The sequence below is a fragment of the Scyliorhinus torazame genome, chromosome 26 (assembly GCF_047496885.1).
Source record: "Scyliorhinus torazame isolate Kashiwa2021f chromosome 26, sScyTor2.1, whole genome shotgun sequence".
Classification (NCBI taxonomy): Eukaryota; Metazoa; Chordata; class Chondrichthyes; order Carcharhiniformes; family Scyliorhinidae; genus Scyliorhinus; species Scyliorhinus torazame.
In genome coordinates this window covers 39,498,519-39,525,573 of record NC_092732.1, presented here as the reverse complement: position 1 = coordinate 39,525,573, position 27,055 = coordinate 39,498,519, and the positions used below count along the sequence as shown (strand labels likewise).

At 57.6% G+C, this 27,055-nt stretch overlaps 1 protein-coding gene across 1 annotated transcript in view; it reads left to right on the top strand.

Moving 5' to 3' along the window:
* LOC140402885 (uncharacterized) overlaps window positions 1–27,055 on the top strand; it is a 106,353-nt gene that overhangs the window by 45,988 nt on the left and 33,310 nt on the right. Inside the window, 2 exon segments of the mRNA XM_072490512.1 lie at window positions 22,884–23,020; window positions 25,645–25,849. Coding sequence (XP_072346613.1) covers window positions 22,884–23,020; window positions 25,645–25,849 — 342 coding nt within the window.

Here is a 27,055-nt window from a genome sequence, read left to right as displayed (position 1 = left end):
CGCAGGCAGAGAGAGAGACACGCAGGCAGAGAGAGAGACAGATACGCAGGCAGAGAGAGACACGCAGGCAGAGAGAGAGACACGCAGGCAGAGAGAGAGACACGCAGGCAGAGAGAGAGACACGCAGGCAGAGAGAGAGACACGCAGGCAGAGAGAGAGACACGCAGGAAGACACACACGCAGGCAGAGAGACACGCAGACAGGCAGACACGCAGACAGACAGGCAGACAGGCAGACAGGCAGGCACGCAGGCAGACACGCAGACAGACACGCAGACAGGCAGACAGGCAGACACGCAGACAGGCAGACACGCAGACAGACAGGCAGACAGGCAGACAGGCAGACACGCTGACAGGCAGACACGCAGACACGCAGACAGGCAGCCAGGCAGACAGGCAGACACGCTGACAGGCAGACACGCAGACACGCACACAGGCAGCCAGGCAGACAGGCAGACACGCTGACAGGCAGACACGCAGACACGCAGACAGGCAGACACGCAGGCAGACAGGCAGACACGCAGACAGGCAGGCACGCAGGCAGACAGGCAGACACGCAGACAGGCAGACACGCAGACAGACACGCTGACAGGCAGACACGCAGACACGCAGACAGGCAGACACGCAGGCAGACAGGCAGACACGCAGACAGGCAGACAGGCAGGCAGACACGCAGACAGGCAGACACGCAGACAGACACGCAGACAGGCAGACAGGCAGACAGGCAGGCAGACAGGCAGGCAGACAGACAGGCAGGCAGACAGGCAGATGGGCAGACACGCAGACAGGCAGACACGCAGACAGGCAGACACGCAGACAGGCAGACACGCAGACAGGCAGACAGGCAGACACGCAGACAGGCAGACAGGCAGACAGGCAGACACGCAGACAGGCAGACACGCAGACAGGCAGACACGCAGACACGCAGACAGGCAGACACGCAGACAGGCAGACACGCAGACAGGCAGACACGCAGACAGGCAGACAGGCAGACACGCAGACACGCAGACAGGCAGACACGCAGACACGCAGACAGGCAGACACGCAGACAGACAGACACGCAGACAGACAGACAGACAGACACGCAGACAGACAGACACGCAGACAGACAGGCAGACACGCAGACAGGCAGACTCAGACAGGCAGACACGCAGACAGGCAGACACGCAGACAGACAGACATGCAGACAGACAGACAGACAGACAGACAGACACACAGACAGACAGACAGGCAGACAGACACACAGACAGACAGACAGGCAGACAGACAGGCAGACAGACAGACAGGCAGACAGACAGGCAGACAGGCAGACAGACAGGCAGACACGCAGACAGGCAGACACGCAGACAGGCAGACAGGCAGACACGCAGACAGGCAGACAGGCAGACAGGCAGACACGCAGACAGGCAGACACGCAGACAGGCAGACACGCAGACACGCAGACAGGCAGACACGCAGACAGGCAGACACGCAGACAGGCAGACACGCAGACAGGCAGACAGGCAGACACGCAGACACGCAGACAGGCAGACACGCAGACACGCAGACAGGCAGACACGCAGACAGACAGACACGCAGACAGACAGACAGACAGACACGCAGACAGACAGACACGCAGACAGACAGGCAGACACGCAGACAGGCAGACTCAGACAGGCAGACACGCAGACAGGCAGACACGCAGACAGACAGACATGCAGACAGACAGACAGACAGACAGACAGACACACAGACAGACAGACAGGCAGACAGACACACAGACAGACAGACAGGCAGACAGACAGGCAGACAGACAGACAGGCAGACAGACAGGCAGACAGGCAGACAGACTCGCACGCAGACAGACACACGGCTAGGGTCTGTGTCAGTTCCACAGCAGCCGTCTCAGTTGGCAAGGGGCCAGTTGCACCTTTCCTGTTGCAGGGACGGGGCTGTTGTCTGAAGCCGTTCCAAACATATACTTGTTGCCTTCTGCAAGTGATAAAGGAGCTCGACTTGGCAACGGAAAGCTGGCATTTACTGCTGGGACCATCTGGGACGGGCGGAACCACCCTCCACGAGAGAGAGAGAGAGTCAGGGATAACTCCGACCCCCTCACACTGCGGATGGGATTGTGTGACCCAGCACTGGAATGCAGAGAGACCCCGGGGTCTTCCCCAGCGAGGGGATATTACACAGCAACAGTGGCGACAGACTCACTGACAAGTGTGGGGTAGTTAGGGACACACCCCTGAGATCACCGTCATTCTGCACAGTCTAGACTAACGGCAGACACCCTGAAACATCCAGACAGCACACTGTCTAGACTCTCCTCTCCCTCCCCTCTCTCTCCCTCTCTCCCTCTCCCTCTCTCCTCTCTCTCCCCCCTCTCTCTCTCTCCCCCCTCTCTCTCTCTCCCTCTCAATCCCCTCCCTTCTCTCTCCCTCTCCCTCTCTCCTCTCTCTCCCTCTCAATCCCCTCCCTTCTCTCTCTCTCCCCCCTCTCTCTCTCTCTCTCCCTCTCAATCCCCTCCCTCTCTCTCCCCTCTCTCCTTCTCTCTCTCTCTCACTCCCCTCTCTCGCTCCCCCCTCTCTTTCCCCTCTCTCCCTCCCCTAGCTCTCTCCCCCTTCTCTCTCCCCCTTCTCTCTCCCTCTCCTCTCTCCCTCTCTTTCTCCCTCTCTCCCTCTCTTTCTCCCTCTCTCCCCTCCCTCTCTCCCTCTCTCTCTCCCTTCGCTCACTCCCCCCCTCTCTCTCCCCCTCTCTCCCTCCCCTACCTCTCTCTCTCTCTGTCTCTCTCCCCGCTCTCTCTCTCTCTCTCTCCCCCCCTCTCTCTCTCCCCCCCCCCCCCCTTCCTCTAACCCTCGGTGTCCCCTGTGTGGTGTGAGTGAGGTGTTACAGCTGCTGCACTCCCTCGGGGCCGGGGATGAATGGAGTCAGTGTGAGCTCTCACTGAGGGAGATTTAACAGCGGATGTTATGATTGAAGTTGGACATGAAGGCTGAGGCCCTGGGGGCCTCGGGGAAGGGAACCTTCTGTCTGACACCCCCTCCCAATCTCTGTAACCTCCTCCAGCCCCTACACCCCCTCCCTATCTCTGTAACCTCCTCCAGCCCCTACACCCCCTCCCTATCTCTGTAACCTCCTCCAGCCCCCTACACCCCTTCCCTATCTCTGCAACCTCCTCCAGCCCCTACACCCCCTCCCTATCTCTGTAACCTCCTCCAGCCCCTACACCCCCTCCCTATCTCTGTAACCTCCTCCAGCCCCCACACCCCCTCCCTATCTCTGTAACCTCCTCCAGCCCCTACACCCCCTCCCTATCTCTGTCACCTCCTCCAGCGCCTACACCCCCTCCCTATCTCTGTAACCTCCTCCAGCCCCCTACACCCCCTCCCTATCTCTGTAACCTCCTCCAGCCCCTACACCCCCTCCCTATCTCTGTAACCTCCTCCAGCCCCTACACCCTCTCCCTATCTCTGTAACCTCCTCCAGCCCCCACACCCCCTCCCTATCTCTGTAACCTCCTCCAGCGCCTACACCCCCTCCCTATCTCTGTAACCTCCTCCAGCCCCTACACCCCCTCCCTATCTCTGTAACCTCCTCCAGCCCCCACACCCCCTCCCTATCTCTGTAACCTCCTCCAGCGCCTACACCCCCTCCCTATCTCTGTAACCTCCTCCAGCCCCTACACCCCCTCCCTATCTCTGTAACCTCCTCCAGCCCCCACACCCCCTCCCTATCTCTGTAACCTCCTCCAGCGCCTACACCCCCTCCCTATCTCTGTAACCTCCTCCAGCCCCTACACCCTCTCCCTATCTCTGTAACCTCCTCCAGCCCCTACACCCCCCTCCCTATCTCTGTAACCTCCTCCAGCCCTTACACCCCTTCCCTATCTCGGTAACCTCCTCCAGCCCCCAACCCCCGACAGTGCGGCACTCCCTCAGTACTGACCCTCTGGCAGTGTGGCACTCCCTCAGTACTGACCCTCCAACAGTGCGGCACTGCCTCAGTACTGACCCTCTGACAGTGCGGCACTCCCTCAGTACTGACCCTCTGACAGTGCGGCATTCCCTCAGTACTGACCCTCTGACAGTGCGGCGCTCCCTCAGTACCGACCCTCTGACAGTGCAGCGCTCCCTCAGGACTGACCCTCCGACAGTGCGGCACTCCCTCAGTACTGACCCTCTGACAGTGCGGCACTCCCTCAGTACTGACCCTCTGACAGTGCGGCACTCCCTCAGTACTGACCCTCTGACCAGTGCGGCACTCCCTCAGTACTGACCCTCCCACAGTGCGGCACTCCCTCAGCACTGACCCTCTGACAGTGCGGCGATCCCTCAGGACTGACCCCTCTGACAGTGCGGCGCTCCCTCAGTACTGACCCTCCCACAGTGCGGCACTCCCTCAGCACTGACCCTCTGACAGTGCAGCACTCCCTCAGTACTGACCCTCTGACAGTGCGGCACACCCTCAGTACTGACACTCTGACAGTGCGGCACTCCCTCAGTACTGACCCTCTGACAGTGCGGCGCTCCCTCAGTACTGACCCTCTGACAGTGCGGCTCTCCCTCAGTACTGACCCTCTGACAGTGCGGCGCTCCCTCAGTACTGACCCTCTGACAGTGCAGCACTCCCTCAGTACTGACCCTCTGACAGTGCGGCGCTCCCTCAGTACTGACACTCCCACAGTGCGGCACTCCCTCAGTACTGACCCTCTAACAGTGCAGCGCTCCCTCAGTACTGACCCTCTGACAGTGCAGCACTCCCTCAGTACTGACCCTCCCACAGTGCGGCACTCCCTCAGTACTGACCCTCTGACAATGCGGCACTCCCTCAGCACTGACCCTCTGACAGTGCGGCACTCCCTCAGTACTGACCCTCTGACAGTGCAGCACTCCCTCAGTACTGACCCTCCCACAGTGCGGCACTCCCTCAGTACTGACCCTCTGACAATGCGGCACTCCCTCAGTACTGACCCTCTGACAGTGCGGCACTCCCTCAGTACCGACCCTCTGACAGTGCGGCACTCCCTCAGTACCGACCCCTCTGACAGTGCGGCGCTCCCTCAGTACTGACCCTCTGACAGTGCAGCACTCCCTCAGTACTGACCCTTCGGGAGTGCGACTCTCCAGTCCGTCAACCCCTTAGTCGGAAGTGGGTTGAGCCCCCCCCCCCCCGTGACTCTGGTGTGGAATAACGACGCAGACTGGGGAAGCGTCAGCCACGTTCCGGTCGCCTTGTCCAACAGCCGTGGCTCGGCCAATCGAAGCTGAATTTCCGTGGTTGGCGAACGGCGGTGCCGTGTGCGGGTTCAGCTCGCAGACGGTTAGCTCGGTAACCTAATCGCCACACCGCGCTCAGCTCACAGTTGTACCCGGCGGCGAGGTGGCACAGTAACTAGGCCCAGCGGAGAGCTCTCTCTCTCTCTCTCTCACACACACACACACCCCACACTGGGAACGTGATCTCCCCCTGGCCTCGGCCTGCTTCCTGGAGGATGTGGTTGGCGGCAGACATTCCCGACAGAAGGGGAAGCCAGATGGAAAGTGATGTAAAAATAAACTCCAGAAAGGCTGCCCGACAGGGCAGTGGGTTAGCACTGCTGCCTCGCGGCGCCGAGGTCGCAGGTTCGATCCCGGCCCCGGGTCCCTGTCCGTGTGGAGTTTGCGCATCCTCCCCGCGTCTGCGTGGGTCGCGCTCCCACGACCCAAAGACGTGCAGGGCAGGTGGATTGGCCGCGCTAAATTGCCCCCTTAATTGGAACAAAAAATGAATTGGGTGCTCTAGAGTTAAATAAAAAATAAACACAAGGGAGGCAACGTTTCCAGTCCCCGGCCGTGATGTACCGTCAATTACCACGAGGCGCGAGTGGAGGAATAATCGAGGCTTTATTGAGCAAAGATGTTGTGCCTCCTGTTGCTGGAACCAGAATGGCTGTAGCTCGGCGAGCACACACTTTTATACCCCGCCTGCTGGGCGGAGCCAGCGGGCAGGGATTTACCGTCGTACCCTTAATATACGCGCAGTGCCGTAATACATATAATATACCACTCGTGCTGTTCGCCACAGGCCGCGATACGCGAGTGTATTGGAGCCGTTTCAACTGTGTCGCGACGGAGTCTCTGCACTGGCCCCTCGCTGGGAGCGGGGGGTGAGGGATGGACGGGGGTTTGGTCACTGTCCAGTCGGTTGTAGACTACGGTCCTGGGCCCCTTTGCCACTGGGGTGGGGGGGGGAAGGAGGAGGGTATGATGCGATGGTTTGCCCTCAGTGTATTTTGGATTGAGGGGGGTGGCTGAGGGGAGGGAGGGGGGGGGCGGTGTTATTTGTTTTGCATGGCTTCCGGACCCCAGACTCTAACGTGACAAAGGTTCTGAATTCATACACCCCCCTCCCTATCTCTGTAACCTCCTCCCTATCTCTGTAACCTCCTCCAGTCCCTACACCCCCTCCCTATCTCTGTAACCCCCTCCCTATCTCTGTAACCTCCTCCAGCCCGTACACCCCCTCCCTATCCCTGTAACCTCCTCCAGCCCCTACACCCCCTCCCTATCTCTGTAACCTCCTCCAGCCCCTACACCCCCTCCCTATCCCTGTAACCTCCTCCAGCCTCTACACCCCCTCCCTATCTCTGTAACCTCCTCCAGCCCCTTCACCCGCTCCCTATCTCTGTAACCTCCTCCAGCCCCTACATCACCTCCCTATCTCTGTAACCACCTCCAGCCCCTTCACCCGCTCCCTATCTCTGTAACCTCCTCCAGCCCCTACACCCCTTCCCTATCTTTGTAATCTCCTACAGCCGCTGCACCCACTCCCTATCTCTGTAACCTTCTCCAGCCGCTGCACCCCCTCTGGACATTTGTCCCACAGGTAGTGGGGGAGAATGTGGGACTCACTCCCACAGGTAGTGGGGGAGAATGTGGGACTCACTCCCACAGGGAGTGGGGGAGAATGTGGGACTCACTCCCACAGGGAGTGGGGGAGAATGTGGGACTCACTCCCACAGGGAGTGGGGGAGAATGTGGGACTCACTCCCACAGGGAGTGGGGGAGAATGTGGGACTCGCTCCCACGGGGAGTGCGGGGGAATGTGGGACTCGCTCCCACGGGGAGTGGGGGAGAATGTGGGACTCGCTGCCAGGGGGAGTGGGGGAGAATGTGGGACTCGCTCCCACGGGTAGTGCGGGGGAATGTGGGACTCACTCCCACGGTGAGTGGGGGAGAATGTGGGACTCACTCCCACAGGGAGTGGGGGGAGAATGTGGGACTCACTCCCACGGGGAGTGGGGGAGAATGTGGGACTCACTCCCACGGGGAGTGGGGGAGAATGTGGGACTCACTCCCACGGGGAGTGGGGGAGAATGTGGGACTCGATCCCACGGGGGAGTGGGGGAGAATGTGGGACTCGCTCCCATGGGGAGTGGGGGAGAATGTGGGACTCACTCCCACGGGGAGTGGGGAGAATGTGGGACTCGCTCCCACGGGGAGTGGGGAGAATGTGGGACTCACTCCCACAGGCAGTGGGGGAGAATGGGACTCGCTCCCAAGGGGAGTGGGGGAGAATGTGGGACTCGCTCCCAAGGGGAGTGGGGGAGAATGTGGGGACTCACTCCCACAGGGAGTGGGGGAGAATGTGGGACTCACTCCCACAGGGAGTGGGGGAGAATGTGGGACTCACTCCCACAGGGAGTGGGGAGAATGTGGGACTCGCTCCCACGGGGAGTGCGGGGGAATGTGGGACTCGCTCCCACGGGGAGTGGGGGAGAATGTGGGACTCGCTGCCAGGGGGAGTGGGGGAGAATGTGGGACTCGCTCCCACGGGTAGTGCGGGGGAATGTGGGACTCACTCCCACGGTGAGTGGGGGAGAATGTGGGACTCACTCCCACAGGGAGTGGGGGAGAATGTGGGACTCACTCCCACGGGAGTGGGGGAGAATGTGGGACTCACTCCCACGGGGAGTGGGGGAGAATGTGGGACTCGCTCCCACGGGGAGTGGGGGAGAATGTGGGACTCGCTCCCATGGGGAGTGGGGGAGAATGTGGGACTCACTCCCACGGGGAGTGGGGAGAATGTGGGACTCGCTCCCACGGGGAGTGGGGAGAATGTGGGACTCACTCCCACAGGCAGTGGGGGAGAATGGGACTCGCTCCCATGGGGAGTGGGGGAGAATGTGGGACTCGCTCCCAAGGGGAGTGGGGGAGAATGTGGACACGCTCCCACAGGGAGTGGGGGAGAATGTGGACTCACTCCCACAGGGAGTGGGGAGAATGTGGGACTTGCTCCCGCGGGGAGTGGGGAGAATGTGGGACTCGCTCCCACGGGGAGTGGGGAGAATGTGGGACTCGCTCCCACAGGGAGTGAGGGAGAATATGGGGCTCGCTCCCACAGGGAGTGGGGGAGATTGTGGGACTCGCTCCCACGGGGAGTGTGGAGAATGTGGGACTCGCTCCCACAGGGAGTGAGGGAGAATATGGGGCTCGCTCCCACAGGGAGTGGGGGAGATTGTGGGACTCGCTCCCACGGGGAGTGGGGGGGAATGTGGGACTCGCTCCCACGGGGAGTGGGGAGAATGTGGGACTCGCTCCCATGGGGTGTGTGGAGAATGTGGGACTCGCTCCCACAGGGAGTGAGGGAGAATATGGGGCTCGCTCCCACAGGGAGTGGGGGAGATTGTGGGACTCGCTCCCACGGGGAGTGGGGGAGAATTTGGGACTCGCTCCCACGGGGAGTGGGGAGAATGTGGGACTCGCTCCCCTCGGGGAGTGGGGAGAATGTTGGACTCGCTCCCACAGGGAGTGGGGAGAATGTGGGACTCGCTCCCACGGGGAGTGGGGAGAATGTTGGACTCGCTCCCACGGGGAGTGGGGGAAGAGTGTGGGACTCGCTCCCACGGGGAGTGGGGGAGGATGTGGGACTCGCTCCCACGAGGAGTGGGGAGAATGTGGGACTCGCTCCCACAGCGAGTGGGGGAGAATGTGGGACTGGCTCCCACGGGGAGTGGGGGAGAATGTGGGACTCGCTCCCACGGGGAGTGGGGGAGAATGTGGGACTCGCTCCCACAGCGAGTGGGGGAGAATGTGGGACTGGCTCCCACGGGGAGTGGGGGAGAATGTGGGACTCGCTCCCACGGGGAGTGGGGGAGAATGTGGGATTCGCTCCCACGGGGAGTGGGGGAGAGTGTGGGACTCGCTCCCACGGGGAGTGGGGGAGGATGTGGGACTCGCTCCCACGAGTAGTGGGGAGAATGTGGGACTCGCTCCCACAGCGAGTGGGGGAGAATGTGGGACTCGCTCCCACAGGGAGTGGGGAGAATGTGGGACTCGCTCCCACGGGGAGTGGGGGAGAATGTGGGACTCGCTCCCACAGCGAGTGGGGGAGTATATGGGACTCGCTCCCACGGGGAGTGGGGGAGGATGTGGGACTCGCTCCCACGAGTAGTGGGGAGAATGTGGGACTCGCTCCCACGGGGAGTGGGGAGAATGTGGATCTCGCTCCCACGGGGAGCGGGGAGAATGCGGGACTCGCTCCCCCGGGGAGTGGGGAGAATGTGGGACTCGCTCTCACAGGGACATCTCTAGGTGAATTAGCAAAGATGAATTAAGGGGGTGAATTCATTATAAACAGATGAGGGAGGGGGGATGAAACGTCTGTGTTATTTGGGGTGAGGCGAGAGGCGGAGGAGACAAATGGGCTGGTTCAGTTCTTGGACTTCTTTGTTTGAAGTGAAACTGGGATGTGTCCAACTGCACATGTTTTCTGATTTATAGAATCTGCCCACAGGCACTCTGTGCCAATGGGAGTCACTGTGGTTGGGACTATTGGCCATTCCCATTAGCTAATGGAGGAGTGGTCAGTGTTCATTACTGAGGGAGTGCCGCACTGTCAGAGGGTCAGTACTGAGGGAGCGCCGCACTGTCAGAGGGTCAGTACTGAGGGAGTGCTGCACTGTCAGAGGGTCAGTACTGAGGGAGCGCCGCACTGTCAGAGGGTCAGTACTGAGGGAGCGCCGCACTGTCAGAGGGTCAGTACTGAGGGAGTGCCGCACTGTCAGAGGGTCAGTACTGAGGGAGCGCCGCACTGTGGGAGGGTCAGTACTGAGGGAGCGCCGCACTGTCAGAGGGTCAGTACTGAGGGAGTGCCGCACTGTGGGAGGGTCAGTACTGAGGGAGTGCCGCACTGTCGGAGGGTCAGTACTGAGGGAGTGCCGCACTGTCAGAGGGTCAGTACTGAGGGAGTGCCGCACTGTGTGAGGGTCAGTACTGAGGGAGTGCCGCACTGCCAGAGGGTCAGTACTGAGGGAGTGCCGCACTGTCAGAGGGTCAGTACTGAGGGAGCGCCGCACTGTCAGAGGGTCAGTACTGAGGGAGTGCCGCACTGTCAGAGGGTCAGTACTGAGGGAGTGCCGCACTGTCAGAGGGTGAGTACTGAGGGAGTGCTGCACTGTCAGAGGGTCAGTACTGAGGGAGTGCTGCACTGTCAGAGGGTCAGTACTGAGGGAGTGCAGCACTGTCAGAGGGTCAGTACTGAGGGAGTGCCGCCCTGTAGAGGGTCAGTACTGAGGGAGTGCCGCACTGTCAGAGGGTCAGTACTGAGGGAGCGCCGCACTGTCAGAGGGTCAGTACTGAGGGAGTGCCGCACTGTCAGAGGGTCAGTACTGAGGGAGTGCCGCACTGTCAGAGGGTCATTACTGAGGGAGTGCTGCACTGTCAGAGGGTCAGTACTGAGGGAGTGCTGCACTGTCAGAGGGTCAGTACTGAGGGAGCGCTGCACTGTCAGAGGGTCAGTACTGAGGGAGTGCTGCACTGTCAGAGGGTCAGTACTGAGGGAGCGCCGCACTGTCAGAGGGTCATTACATAGGGAGTGACGCACTGTGGGAGGGTCAGTACTGAGGGAGTGCCGCACTGTGGGAGGGTCAGTACTGAGGGAGCACTGCACTGTCGGAGGGTCAGTACTGAGGGAGTGCCGCACTGTCAGAGGGTCAGTACTGAGGGAGTGCCGCACTGTCAGAGGGTCAGTACTGAGGGAGTGCCGCACTGTCAGAGGGTCAGTACTGAGGGAGTGCCGCACTGTCAGAGGGTCAGTACTGAGGGAGTGCCGCACTGTCAGAGGGTCAGTACTGAGGGAGTGCCGCACTGTCAGAGGGTCAGTACTGAGGGAGTGCCGCACTGTCAGAGGGTCAGTACTGAGGGAGTGCTGCACTGTCAGAGGGTCAGTACTGAGGGAGTGCCGCACTGTGGGAGGGTCAGTACTGAGGGAGCGCTGCACTGTCAGAGGGTCAGTACTGAGGGAGTGCCGCACTGTCAGAGGGTCAGTACTGAGGGAGTGTCGCACTGTCAGAGGGTCAGTACTGAGGGAGTGCCGCACTGTCAGAGGGTCAGTACTGAGGGAGTGCCGCACTTTCAGAGGGTCAGTACTGAGGGAGTGCCGCACTGTCAGAGGGTCAGTACTGAGGGAGTGCCGCACTGTCAGAGGGTCAGTACTGAGGGAGTGCTGCACTGTCAGAGGGTCAGTACTGAGGGAGTGCCGCACTGTGGGAGGGTCAGTACTGAGGGAGTGCTGCACTGTCAGAGGGTCAGTACTGAGGGAGTGACGCACTGTCAGAGGGTCAGTACTGAGGGAGTGCTGCACTGTGGGAGGGTCAGTACTGAGGGAGTGCCGCACTGTCAGAGGGTCAGTACTGAGGGAGTGCCGCACTGTCAGAGGGTCAGTACTGAGGGAGTGCTGCACTGTCAGAGGGTCAGTACTGAGGGAGTGCCGCACTGTCAGAGGGTCAGTACTGAGGGAGTGCTGCACTGTCAGAGGGTCAGTACTGAGGGAGTGCCACACTGTCAGAGGGTCAGTACTGAGGGAGTGCTGCACTGTCAGAGGGTCAGTACTGAGGGAGTGCCGCACTGTCAGAGGGTCAGTACTGAGGGAGTGCTGCACTGTCAGAGGGTCAGTACTGAGGCAGCACCGCACTGTCAGAGGGTCAGTACTGAGGCAGCACCGTACTGTCAGAGGGTCAGTACTGAGGGAGCGCCGCACTGTCAGAGGGTCAGTACTGAGGGAGTGCTGCACTGTCAGAGGGTCAGTACTGGGGGAGCGCCGCACTGTCAGAGGGTCAGTACTGGGGGAGCGCCGCACTGTCAGAGGGTCAGTACTCCGAGTGCACTCTCTCGATCTTGACCCCCTAGCAGTGCGACGCTCCCTTGCTTCTGTCACTGGGAGTGTCGGCCTGGGCTATGAGCTCAACCCTCCCGAGGGGCGACACTCGAACCCACAACCTCCTGGCTCGGAGACGCAGGGAGCTACCCAGCCTGTAATTCCTGGCACTCTAGGATGTCTATCCGTTCCCAGCCCTGCTGCCTGGCTCGGCGACCCACCCATGGCTCCTGCGGCCTTGTGCTGGGCGGGAGGTCCGAGATTCCCTGCAGCCTCCCCGGCTCGCCAGGACGAGGCCTCATTCCCCCTCAGTGTTGTTTATTTCTCAAAGAGAATGGAATGCCTCTGGCTGCGTTTCCTCACAGGCCCTCTGCCAAATTCTGTCGGTCTGGACCCAGCTGGCGGAGTAAACTCTGCCTTGTTATTTATTTTGCCGCGTTGTTTATTGGGGAGCTGAGTTCAGCCTGGCATTGTTGCGGGGGCATCGCAAACAGTCACAACGAGTGCTCGAATGCAGCCCCACCCTGCTGCCAATGGGCCTCACCCGGGGGTCACCAGCCCGACGCCAACCTCGGCACAGCTCCAAACAAAACTAACATCTCCTTTCTCATGACGCAACGATTTATATCAGCGTCCCGTCTTTTTTGATTTTTGTAAAATTCCTCACTGGGATGTGGGGCGTCGCTGTGTGAGGGCCCAGTCCCCAATGGCCAGGCCTCAACCCCCTCAAACCGAGGGCCTCATTCGGCCATTTCTAGAGGGATCGCCGCACTGTCGGAGGGTCAGTACTGAGGGAGTGCCGCACTGTCAGAGGGTCAGTACTGAGGGAGCGCCGCACTGTCAGAGGGTCAGTACTGAGGGAGCGCCGCACTGTCAGAGGGTCAGCACTGAGGGAGCGCCGCACTGTCGGAGGGTCAGTACTGAGGGAGTGCCGCACTGTCGGAGGGTCAGTACTGAGGGAGTGCCGCACTGTCGGAGGTTCAGTACTGAGGGAGCGCCGCACTGTGGGAGGGTCAGTACTGAGGGAGTGCCGCACTGTCAGAGGGTCAGTACTGAGGGAGTGCCGCACTGTCAGAGGGTCAGTACTGAGGGAGTGCCGCACTGTCAGAGGGTCAGTACTGAGGGAGCGCCGCATTGTCAGAGTCAGTACTGAGGGTGCGCCGCACTGTGGGAGGGTCAGTACTGAGGGAGTGCCGCACTGTGGGAGGGTCAGTACTGAGGGAGTGCCGCACTGTCGGAGGGTCAGTACTGAGGGAGCGCCGCACTGTCAGAGGGTCAGTACTGAGGGAGAGCTGCACTGTCAGAGGGTCAGTACTGAGGGAGCACCGCACTGTCAGAGGGTCAGTACTGAGGGAGTGCCGCACTGTCAGAGGGTCAGTACTGAGGGAGCCCCGCACTGTCGGAGGGTCAGTACTGAGGGAGCCCCGCACTGTCGGGGGGTCAGTACTGAGGGAGTGCCGCACTGTCAGGCGGTCAGTACTGAGGGAGTGCCGCACTGTCAGAGGGTCAGTACTGAGGGAGTGCCGCACTGTCAGAGGGTCAGTACTGAGGGAGCGCCGCACTGTCAGACGGTCAGTACTGAGGGAGCCCCGCACTGTCGGGGGGTCAGTACTGAGGGAGTGCCGCACTGTCAGGGGGTCAGTACTGAGGGAGTGCTGCACTGTCAGAGGGTCAGTACTGAGGGAGTGCCGCACTGTCAGAGGGTCAGTACTGAGGGAGCTCCACACTGTCAGGGGGTCAGTACTGAGGGAGAGCTGCACTATCAGAGGGTCAGTACTGAGGGAGCGCCGCACTGTCAGAGGGTCCGTACTGAGGGAGCTCCACACTGTCAGGGGGTCAGTACTGAGGGAGTGCCGCACTGTCAGAGGGTCAGTACTGAGGGAGCTCCACACTGTCAGGGGGTCAGTACTGAGGGAGAGCTGCACTGTCAGAGGGTCAGTACTGAGGGAGTGCTGCACTGTCAGAGGGTCAGTACTGAGGGAGTGCTGCACTGTCAGAGGGTCAGTACTGAGGGAGCGCCGCACTGTCAGAGGGTCAGTACTGAGGGAGCTCCACACTATCAGAGGGTCAGTACTGAGGGAGATCCCTCGAAGATTCGACCATCAACACTGCCCTCCAGTGATCCCACAGCCAGCGCTCCGGGATCATAGACACAGCTACTCCGCATTCTCCCGTTATCAGGGACCCCTTTATCCAGACTCTGTCTGAGATCCCGTTATCCACACTCTGTCTGAGACCCCTTTATCCACAGTGTCTGAGACCCGTTATCCACAGTGTCTGAGACCCCTTTATCCAGAGACTCTGTCTGAGACCCCTTTATCCAGAGACTCTGTCTGAGACCCCTTTACCCTCACTCTGTCTGAGACCCCTTTATCCACACTCTGTCCGAGACCCCTTTATCCAGAGACTCTGTCTGAGACCCCTTTATCCACACTCTGTCTGAGACCCCTTTATCCACACTCTGTCTGAGACCCCTTTATCCACACTCTGAGACCCCATTATCCAGACTGTCTGAGACCCCTTTATCCACACTGTCTGAGACCCCTTTATCCACACTCTGTCTGAGACCCCTTTATCCACACTCTGTCTGAGACTCCTTTATCCAGACTCTGTCTGAGACCCCTTTATCCAGAGACTCTGTCTGAGACCCCTTTATCCACACTCTGTCTGAGGCCCCTTTATCCACACTCTGTCTGAGACCCCTTTATCCAGACTCTGTCCGAGACCCCTTTATCCACACTCTGTCTGAGACCCCTTTATCAACACTGTCTGAGACCCGTTTATCCACACTCTGTCCGAGACCCCTTTATCCAGACTCTGTCCGAGACCCCTTTATCCAGAATTTCTGCCTGAGACCCCTTTTTCCAAACGGTGTTTGAGACCCCTTTATCCACACTCTGTCTGAGATACCTTTATCCAGACTCTGTCTGTTTGAGACCCCTTTATCCAGAGTCTCTGTCAGAGACCCCTTTATCCACTCTCTGTCCGAGACCCCTTTATCCACACTCTGTCTGAGAACCCTTTATCCAGACTCTGTCTGAGACCCCTTTATCCAGAGACTCTGTCTGAGACCCCTTTAACCACTCTCTGTCCGAGACCCCTTTATCCAAACGCTGTCTGAGACCCCTTTATCCACTCTGTCTGAGACCCCTTTATCCACACTGTCTGAGACCCCTTTACCCTCACTCTGTCTGAGACCCCTTTATCCACACTCTGTCTGAGACCCCTTTATCCACACTCTGTCTGAGACCCCTTTATCCAGACTCTGTCTGAGACCCCTTTATCCAGAGACTCTGTCTGAGACCCCTTTATCCACACTCTGTCTGAGGCCCCTTTATCCACACTCTGTCTGAGACCCCTTTATCCAGACTCTGTCCGAGACCCCTTTATCCACACTCTGTCTGAGACCCCTTTATCAACACTGTCTGAGACCCGTTTATCCACACTCTGTCCGAGACCCCTTTATCCAGACTCTGTCCGAGACCCCTTTATCCAGAATTTCTGCCTGAGACCCCTTTTTCCAAACGCTGTTTGAGACCCCTTTATCCACACTCTGTCAGAGATACCTTTATCCAGACTCTGTCTGAGACCCCTTTATCCACACTCAGTCTGAGACCCCTTTATCCAGACTCTGTCTGAGACCCCTTTATCCAGAGACTCTGTCTGAGACCCCTTTAACCACTCTCTGTCCGAGACCCCTTTATCCACACTCAGTCTGAGACCCCTTTATCCAGACTCTGTCTGAGACCCCTTTATCCAGAGACTCTGTCTGAGACCCCTTTAACCACTCTCTGTCCGAGACCCCTTTATCCAAACGCTGTCTGAGACCCCTTTATCCACTCTGTCTGAGACCCCTTTATCCACACTGTCTGAGACCCCTTTACCCACACTCTGTCTGAGACCCCTTTATCCACACTCTGTCTGAGACCCCTTTATCCACACTCTGTCTGAGACCCCTTTATCCAGAGACTCTGTCTGAGACCCCTTTATCCAGAGACTCTGTCTGAGACCCCTTTATCCACACTCTGTCTGAGGCCCCTTTATCCACACTCTGTCTGAGACCCCTTTATCCAGACTCTGTCCGAGACCCCTTTATCCACACTCTGTCTGAGACCCCTTTATCAACACTGTCTGAGACCCGTTTATCCACACTCTGTCCGAGACCCCTTTATCCAGACTCTGTCCGAGACCCCTTTATCCAGAATTTCTGCCTGAGACCCCTTTTTCCAAACGCTGTTTGAGACCCCTTTATCCACACTCTGTCAGAGATACCTTTATCCAGACTCTGTCTGAGACCCCTTTATCCACACTCAGTCTGAGACCCCTTTATCCAGACTCTGTCTGAGACCCCTTTATCCAGAGACTCTGTCTGAGACCCCTTTAACCACTCTCTGTCCGAGACCCCTTTATCCACACTCAGTCTGAGACCCCTTTATCCAGACTCTGTCTGAGACCCCTTTATCCAGAGACTCTGTCTGAGACCCCTTTAACCACTCTCTGTCCGAGACCCCTTTATCCAAACGCTGTCTGAGACCCCTTTATCCACTCTGTCTGAGACCCCTTTATCCACACTGTCTGAGACCCCTTTATCCACACTCTGTCTGAGACCCCTTTATCCACACTCTGTCTGAGACCCCTTTATCCACACTCTGTCTGAGACCCCTTTATCCAGAGACTCTGTCTGAGACCCCTTTATCCACACTCTGTCTGAGGCCCCTTTATCCACACTCTGTCTGAGACCCCTTTAACCAGAATTTCTGTCTGAGACCCCTTTATCCACTCTCTGTCCGAGACCCCTTTATCCACAGGCTGTCTGAGACCCCTTTATCCAGACTCTGTCCGAGACCCCTTTATCCAAACGCTGTCTGAGATCCCTTTATCCACTCTGTCTGAGACCCCTTTATCCACACTGTCTGAGACCCCTTTATCCAGACTCTGTCTGAGACCCCTTTATCCACACTCTGCCTGAGACCCCTTTATCCACACTCTGTCTGAGACCCCTTTATCCACACTCTGTCTGAGACCCCTTTACCCACACTCTGTCTGAGACCCCTTTAACCACTCTCTGTCCGAGACCCCTTTATCCAAACGCTGTCTGAGATCCCTTTATCCACTCTGTCTGAGACCCCTTTATCCACACTGTCTGAGACCCCTTTATCCACACTCTGTCTGAGACCCCTTTATCCACACTCTGTCTGAGACCCCTTTATCCAGACTCTGTCTGAGACCCCTTTATCCAGAGACTCTGTCTGAGACCCCTTTATCCACACTCTGTCTGAGGCCCCTTTATCCACACTCTGTCTGAGACCCCTTTATCCAGACTCTGTCCGAGACCCCTTTATCCACACTCTGTCTGAGACCCCTTTATCAACACTGTCTGAGACCCGTTTATCCACACTCTGTCCGAGACCCCTTTATCCAGACTCTGTCTGAGACCCCTTTATCCAGAGACTCTGTCTGAGACCCCTTTATCCACACTCTGTCTGAGGCCCCTTTATCCACACTCTGTCTGAGACCCCTTTATCCAGACTCTGTCCGAGACCCCTTTATCCACACTCTGTCTGAGACCCCTTTATCAACACTGTTTGAGACCCCTTTATCCACACTCTGTCAGAGATACCTTTATCCAGACTCTGTCTGAGACCCCTTTATCCACACTCAGTCTGAGACCCCTTTATCCAGACTCTGTCTGAGACCCCTTTATCCAGAGACTCTGTCTGAGACCCCTTTAACCACTCTCTGTCCGAGACCCCTTTATCCACACTCAGTCTGAGACCCCTTTATCCAGACTCTGTCTGAGACCCCTTTATCCAGAGACTCTGTCTGAGACCCCTTTAACCACTCTCTGTCCGAGACCCCTTTATCCAAACGCTGTCTGAGACCCCTTTATCCACACTGTCTGAGACCCCTTTATCCACACTCTGTCTGAGACCCCTTTATCCACACTCTGTCTGAGACCCCTTTATCCACACTCTGTCTGAGACCCCTTTATCCAGAGACTCTGTCTGAGACCCCTTTATCCACACTCTGTCTGAGGCCCCTTTATCCACACTCTGTCTGAGACCCCTTTAACCAGAATTTCTGTCTGAGACCCCTTTATCCACTCTCTGTCCGAGACCCCTTTATCCACAGGCTGTCTGAGACCCCTTTATCCAGACTCTGTCTGAGACCCCTTTATCCACACTCTGCCTGAGACCCCTTTATCCACACTCTGTCTGAGACCCCTTTATCCACACGCTGTCTGAGACCCCTTTATCCAGACTCTGTCTGAGACCCCTTTATCCACACTCTGCCTGAGACCCCTTTATCCACACTCTGTCTGAGACCCCTTTATCCACACTCTGTCTGAGACCCCTTTACCCACACTCTGTCTGAGACCCCTTTATCCACACTCTGTCTGAGACCCCTTTACCCACACTCTGTCTGAGACCCCTTTATCAACACCCTGTTTGAGACCCCTTTATCAACACTCTGTTTGAGACCCCTTTATCCACACTCTGTCTGAGACCCCTTTATCCACAGTGTCTGAGACCCCTTTATCCACAGGGACTGAGACCCCTTTATCCACACTCTGTCTGAGACCCCTTTATCCACACTCTGTCTGAGACCCCTTTATCCACACTCTGTCTGAGACCCCTTTATCCACACTCTGTCCGAGACCCCTTTATCCACACTCTGTCTGAGACCCCTTTATCCACAGTGTCTGAGACCCCTTTATCCACAGTGTCTGAGACCCCTTTATCCACAGGGACTGAGACCCCTTTATCCACACTCTGTCTGAGACCCCTTTATCCACACTCTGTCCGAGACCCCTTTATCCACACTCTGCCCTAGACCCCTTTATCCACACTCTGTCCGAGACCCCTTTATCCACACTCTGTCCGAGACCCCTTTATCCACACTCTGTCCGAGACCCCTTTATCCACACTCTGTCCGAGAGCCCTTTATCCACACTCTGTCCGAGACCCCTTTATCCACACTCTGTCTGAGACCCCTTTATCCAGACTCTGTCCGAGACCCCTTAATCCAGACTCTGTCTGAGACCCCTTTATCCACACTCTGTCTGAGACCCCTTTATCAACACTCTGTCTGAGACTCCTTTATCCAGACTCTGTCTGAGACCCCTTTATCCACACTCTGTCCGAGACCCCTTTATCCACACTCTGTCCGAGACCCCTTTATCCACACTCTGTCCGAGACCCCTTTATCCACACTCCGTCCGAGACCCCTTTATCCAGACTCTGTCCGAGACCCCTTTATCCACACTCTGTCTGAGACCCCTTTATCCACACTCTGTCTGAGACCCCTTTATCAACACTCTGTCTGAGACCCCTTTATCCACACTCTGTCTGAGACCCCTTTATCTACAGTGTCTGAGACCCCTTTATCCACACCCTGTTTGAGACCCCTTTATCCACACTCTGTCTGAGACCCCTTTATCCACACTCTGTCTGAGACCCCTTTATCCACAGTGTCTGAGACCCCTTTATCCACACTCTGTCTGAGACCCATTTATCCACACTCTGTAACCCCTTTACCCACACTCTGTCTGAGACCCCTTTATCCACACTCTGTCTGAGACCCCTTTATCCAGAGACTCTGTCTGAGACCCCTTTATCCAGAGACTCTGTCTGAGACCCCTTTATCCACACTCTGTCTGAGACCCCTTTATCCACACTCTGCCTGAGACCCCTTCATCCACACTCTGTCCGAGACCCCTTTATCCAGACTCTGTCTGAGAACCCTTTATCCAGGGACTCTGTCTGAGACCCCTTTATCCAGACTCTCTCTGAGACCCCTTTATCCAGGCTCTCTCTGTCTGAGACCCCTTTATCCACACTCTGTCTGAGACCCCTTTATCCAGACTCTCTGTCTGAGACCCCTTTATCCAGGCTCTCTGTCTGAGACCCCTTTATCCAGAGACTCTTTCTGAGACCCCTTTATCCACACTCTGTCTGAGACCCCTTTATCCACAGTGTCTGAGAACCCTTTATCCACAGTGTCTGAGACCCCTTTATCCATACTCTGTCTGAGACCCCTTTATCCAGAGTCTCTGTCTGAGACCCCTTTATCCACACTCTGTCTGAGACCTCTTTATCCAGAGTCTCTGTCTGAGACCCCTTTATCCAGACCCTCTCTGTCCGAGACCCCTTTATCCAGACCCTCTCTGTCCGAGACCCCTTTATCCAGACCCTCTCTGTCCGAGACCCCTTTATCCCGACCCTCTCTGTCCGAGACCCCTTTATCCCGACCCTCTCTGTCCGAGACCCCTTTATCCCGATCCTCTCTGTCCGAGACCCCTTTTCCGACCCTCTCTGTCCGAGACTCCTTTATCCAGGCCCTCTCTGTCCGAGACCCCTTTATCCAGACCCTCTCTGTCCGAGACCCCTTTTTCCAGACCCTCTCTGTCCGAGACCCCTTTATCCAGGCCCTCTCTGTCCGAGACCCCTTTATCCAGACCCTCTCTGTCCGAGACCCCTTTATCCAGACCCTCTCTGTCCGAGACCCCTTTATCCAGGCCCTCTCTGTCCGAGACCCCTTTATCCAGGGTGCTCTTTCAGGGACCAGTGTAGACTCGATGGGCCCTGCACTGTAAATTCTTGAGATTTGGATTTTGTTTATTGTCACGTTTTGGCTCACTGGGCCGGGGCTGGTTTGGCTCACTGGGCCGGGGCTGGTTTGGCTCACTGGGCCGGGGCTGGTTTGGCTCACTGGGCCGGGGCTGGTTTAGCTCACTGGGCCGGGGCTGGTTTCGCTCACTGGGCCGGGGCTGGTTTATCTCACTGGGCCGGGGCTGGTTTGGCTCACTGGGCCGGGGCTGGTTTCGCTCACTGGGCCGGGGCTGGTTTAGCTCACTGGGCCGGGGCTGGTTTAGCTCACTGGGCCGGGGCTGGTTTGGCTCACTGGGCCGGGGCTGGTTTGGCTCACTGGGCCGGGGCTGGTTTGGCTCACTGGGCCGGGGCTGGTTTGGCTCACTGGGCCGGGGCTGGTTTGGCTCACTGGGCCGGGGCTGGTTTAGCTCACTGGGCCGGGGCTGGTTTGGCTCACTGGGCCGGGGCTGGTTTGGCTCACTGGGCCGGGGCTGGTTTGGCTCACTGGGCCGGGGCTGGTTTGGCTCACTGGGCCGGGGCTGGTTTCGCTCACTGGGCCGGGGCTGGTTTGGCTCACTGGGCCGGGGCTGGTTTAGCTCACTGGGCCGGGGTTGGTTTGGCTCACTGGGCCGGGGCTGGTTTGGCTCACTGGGCCGGGGCTGGTTTGGCTCACTGGGCCGGGGCTGGTTTAGCTCACTGGGCCGGGGCTGGTTTAGCTCACTGGGCCGGGGCTGGTTTCGCTCACTGGGCCGGGGCTGGCTTGGCTCACTGGGCCGGGGCTGGCTTGGCTCACTGGGCCGGGGCTGGTTTGGCTCACTGGGCCGGGGCTGGTTTCGCTCACTGGGCCGGGGCTGGTTTCGCTCACTGGGCCGGGGCTGGTTTCGCTCACTGGGCCGGGGCTGGTTTCGCTCACTGGGCCGGGGCTGGTTTCGCTCACTGGGCCGGGGCTGGTTTGGCTCACTGGGCCGGGGCTGGTTTCGCTCACTGGGCCGGGGCTGGTTTAGCTCACTGGGCTAAATGGCTGGTTTTTAAAGCAGACCAAGGCAGGCCAGCAGCACGGTTCAATTCCCGTACCAGCCTCCCCGAACAGGCGCCGGAATGTGGCGACTAGGGGCTTTTCACAGTAACTTCATTGAAGCCTACTTGTGACAATAAGCGATTTTCATTTCATTTCATTTCACGTGTACCGAGGTACAGTGCTAAGTATTCTTCTGCGAGCAGCTCAATGATCATTAAGTACATGGGTAGAAAAGGGAATAAAAGAAAATACATAATAGGGCAACACAAGGTACACAATGTAACTACATAACACCGGCATCGGGTGAAGCATACAGGGTGTAGTGTTAATGAGGTCAATCCATAAGAGGGTCGTTTAGGAGTCTGGGTGACAGTGGGGAAGAAGCTGTTTTTGAGTCTGTCCGTGCGTGTTCTCAGACTTCTGTATCTCCTGCCCGATGGAAGAAGTTGGAAGAGTGAGTAAGCCGGGTGGGAGGGGTCTTTGATTATGCTGCCCGCTTTCCCCAGGCAGCGGGAGGTGTAGATGGAGTCAATGGATGGGAGGCGGGGTTCGTGTGATGGACGGGGCGGTGTTCACGACTCTCTGAAGTTTCTTGCGGCCCTGGGCCGAGCAGTTGCCATACCAGGCTGTGATGCAGCCCGATAGGATGCTTTCTATGGTGCATCTGTAAAAGTTGGTCAGGGTTAATGTGGACATGCCGAATTTCCTTAGTTTCCTGCGGAAGTATAGGCGCTGTTGTGCTTTCTTGGTGGTAGCGTCGATGTGGGTGGACCAGGACAGATTTTTGGAGACGTGCACCCCTAGGAATTTGAAGCTGCTAACCATCTCCACCTCGGCCCCGTTGATGCTGACAGGGGTGTGTACAGTACTTTGCTTCCTGAAGTCAATGACCAGCTCTTTAGTTTTGCTGGCATTGAGGGAGAGATTGTTGTCGCTGCACCACTCCACTAGGTTCTCTATCTCCCTCCTGTATTCTGACTCGTCGTTATTCGAGATCCGGCCCACTATGGTCATATCGTCAGCAAACTTGTAGATGGAGTTGGAGCCAGGTTTTGCCGCGCAGTCGTGTGTGTACGGGGAGTAGAGTAGGGGGCTAAGTACGCAGCCTCGCGGGGCTGACTCTATTGGAGGAGTAAGAATGTACTTGTATTACAGTGCAGCGGGATCAAAGGTGTGAATTGAACTGCCGCCCAGCTGGCTACCGGTTTTACGTACGTCATGCTGACCAGGTTCTGGACGGGACGTCCTGTGAAGCGAACTCCACTGATGTATGTGTGTCTGGTGTCTGCCTGGTGAGTGAACCTCAATCCCTCGCCCCCTCGCATCCTCCAATCCTCACTCCTGCTACGTTCACTCCCCTGTGGGGAAGCGGCTGGGGGGTCCTGGTTAACCAGAGATTGTAACTGATCACCTGCCCCACCATCCAATTGCCCTGTCTCTGTAACCTCCTCCAGCCCCTACACCCCCTCCCTATCTCTGTGACATCCTCCAGCCCCTACATCCCCCTCCCTATCTCTGTAACCTCCTACACCCCCTCCCTATCTCTGTAACCTCCTACACCCCCTCCCTATCTCTGTAGCCTCCCCCAGCCCCTACACCCCCTCCCTATCTCTGTAACCTCCTCCAGCCCCTACACCCCCTCCCTATCTCTGTAACCTCCTCCAGCCCCTACACCCCCTCCCTATCTCTGTAGCCTCCCCCAGCCCCTACACCCCCTCCCTATCTCTGTAACCTCCTCCAGCCCCTACACCCCCTCCCTATCTCTGTAACCTCCTCCAGCCCCTACACCCCCTCCCTATCTCTGTAACATCCTCCAGCCCCTACACCCCCTCCCTATCTCTGTAACCTCCTCCAGCCCATACACCCCCTCCCTATCTCTGTAACCTCCTCCAGCCCCTACACCCCCTCCCTATCTCTGTAACCTCCTCCAGCCCCTACACCCCCTCCCTATCTCTGTAACATCCTCCAGCCCCTACACCCCCTCCCTATCTCTGTAACATCCTCCAGCCCCTACACCCCCTCCCTATCTCTGTAACCTCCTCCAGCCCCTACACCCCCTCCCTATCTCTGTAACCTCCTCCAGCCCCTACACCTCCTCCCTATCTCTGTAACCTCCTCCAGCCCCTACACCCCTCCCTATCTCTGTAACATCCTCCAGCCCCTACATCCCCCTCCCTATCTCTGTAACCTCCTACACCCCCTCCCTATCTCTGTAACCTCCCCCAGCCCCTACACCCCCTCCCTATCTCTGTAACCTCCTCCAGCCCCTACACCCCCTCCCTATCTCTGTAACCTCCTACACCCCCTCCCTATCTCTGTAACCTCCTCCAGTCCCTACAACCCCTCCCTATCTCTGTAACCTCCCCCAGCCCCTACACCCCCTCCCAATCTCTGTAACCTCCTCCAGCCCCTACACCCCCTCCCTATTTCTGTAACCTCCTCCAGCCTCTACACCCCCTCCCTATCTCTGTAACCTCCTCCAGCCCCTACACCCCCTCCCTATTTCTGTAACCTCCTCCAGCCCCTACACCCCTTCCCTATCTCTGTAACCTCCTCCAGCCCCTACACCCCTTCCCTATCTCTGTAACCTCCTCCAGCCCCTACACCCCCTCCCAATCTCTGTAACCTCCTCCAGCCCCTACACCCCCTCCCTATTTCTGTAACCTCCTCCAGCCCCTACACCCCTTCCCTATCTCTGTAACCTCCTCCAGCCCCTACACCCCCTCCCTATCTCTGTAACCTCCTCCAGCCCCTACACCCCCTCACTATCTCTGTAACCTCCTCCATTCCCTACACCCCCTCCCCATCTCTGTAACCTCCTCCAGCCCCTACACCCCCTCCCTATCTCTGTAACCTCCTCCAGCCCCTACACCCCCTCCCTATGTCTGAAACCTCCTCCATCCCCTCTCCACCTCCCTATCTCTGTAACCTCCTCCAGCCCCTACACCCCCTCCCTATCTCTGTAACCTCCTCCAGCCCCTACACCCCCTCCCTATCTTTGTAACCTCCTCCAGCCCCTACACCCCCTCCCTCTCTCTGTAACCTCCTCCAGCCCCTACACCCCCTCCCTATCTCTGTAACCTCCTCCAGCCCCTACACCCCCTCCCTATCTCTGTAACCTCCTCCAGCCCCTACACCCCCTCCCTATCTCTGTAACCTCCTCCAGCCCCTACACCCCCTCCCTATCTCTGTAACCTCCTCCAGCCCCTACACCCCCTCCCTATCTCTGTAACCTCCTCCAGCCTCGACACCCCCTCCCTATCTCTGTAACCTCCTCCAGCCCCTACACCCCCTCCCTATCTCTGTAACCTCCTCCAGCCCCTACACCCCCTCCCTATCTCTGTAACCTCCTCCAGCCCCTACACCCCCTCCCTATCTCTGTAACCTCCTCCAGCCCCCTACACCCCCTCCCTATCTCTGTAACCTCCTGCAGGCCCTACACCCCCTCCCTATCTCTGTAACCTCCTCCAGCCCCTACACCCCCTCCCTATCTCTGTAACCTCCTCCAGCACCGACAACCCTCCGAGATCTCTGCGCTCCTCCAATTCCGGCCTCCTGAGCATCCCCCCCCACCCCGATTCCCATCGCTCCTCATCCATCTTAAAAGTAATGCCTCTAATCCAAGCGTTGATCACTTGCCTCCCTGTCGCTTGGTTACGAATTGGTTGTTGATGAAGCTCCTGCGATGGAACGCGGGAGGTTTTCCTCCAATCGAAGCCCACTTCCCGCCAAACAGCGCTCTCTTGCCAAGCGGCGTGAATTGTTGTTCACGATCGGTACAGTCGCAAATCTGGCCAGTGAATTTCCGTCGGTAGTGCCGGCGTTATTACTCTGTGCGAGGCGCCATAAAAATGAGGATTGTTGCTTGGCTAACGCCTGCCTCCTCCTTCCTGATTTCCCCCCCCCCCCAACCCAGACGGCCGGCTGCGATGGGATGCTGGGCTCCGATGCGCGGCCAGACCAGTGCGGAGTGTGCGGGGGCGACGGTTCCTCCTGCGAGCGGATCTTCGGGATGTTCGAGGACTCTCAGATCAACGTCGGCTACCACAAGATCATCGAGATCCCCAAGGGAGCGACCAAAATCAACGTGACCGAGGTGACCCGGAGTCGGAACTACCTGGGTGAGTGGGGGGGGGTTTGTAGATGAGGGGGAATGAATTTGACGTGGTCTCCTCGAACTTCAGCAAGGCTTTTAAGAAGGTGCCACAAAAGAGACTTTAAAAAACATAAATTTAGGGTACCCAATTCATTTTTTCCCAATTAAGGGACAATTTAGCGCGGCCAATCCACCTACCCCTGCACATCTTTGGGTTGTGGGGGCGAAACCCACGCAGACACGGGGAGAATGTGCAAACTCCACACGGACAGTGACCCAGAGCCGGGATCGAACCTGGATTGGACACGCCAAATTGCCCCTTAATTGGAAAATAATGAATTGGGTACTCTAAATTTATTTCTTTAAAAAGGAAGGCAAATGCAATGTTAGCATTCATGTCGAGAGGGCTAGAATACAAGACCAGGGATGTACTTCTGAGGCTGTGTAAGGCTGTGGTCAGACCCCATTTGGAGTATTGTGAGCAGTTTTGGGCCCCGTATCTCAGGAAGGATGTGCTGGCCTTGGAAAGGGTCCAGAGGAGGGTCACAAGAACGATCCCTGGAATGAAGAGCCTGTCGTGCGAGGAACGGTTGAGGACTCTGGGTCTGTACTCGCTGGAGTTTAGAAGGATGAGGGGGGATCTTATTGAAACTTACAGGATACTGCGAGGCCTGGATAGAGTGGACGTGGAGAGGATGTTTCCACTTCTAGGAAAAACTAGAAGCAGAGGACACAATCTCAGACTAAAGGGACGATCCTTTAAAACAGAGATGAGGAGGAATTTCTTCAGCCAGAGGGGGTTGAATCTGTGGAACGCTTTGCCGCAGAAGGCTGTGGAGGCCAAATCACTGAGTGTCTTTAAGACAGAGATAGATAGGTTCTTGATTAATAAGGGGATCAGGGGTTATGGGGAGAAGGCAGGAGAATGGGGGATGAGAAAATATCAGCCATGATTGAATGTCGGAGCAGACTCGATGGGCCGAGTGGCCTAATTCTGCTCCTGTGTCTCATGATCAGGGTCTGTGATAGCACTGGAAAGGGTGCAGAGGAAATTTAGATCATAGAATTTACAGTGCAGAAGGAGGCCATTCGGCCCATCGAGTCTGCACCGGCTCCTGGAAAGAGCACCCTACCCAAGGTCAACACCTCCACCCTATCCCCATAACCCAGTAACCCCACCCAACACTAAGGGCAATTTTGGACACTAAGGGCAATTTATCATGGCCAATCC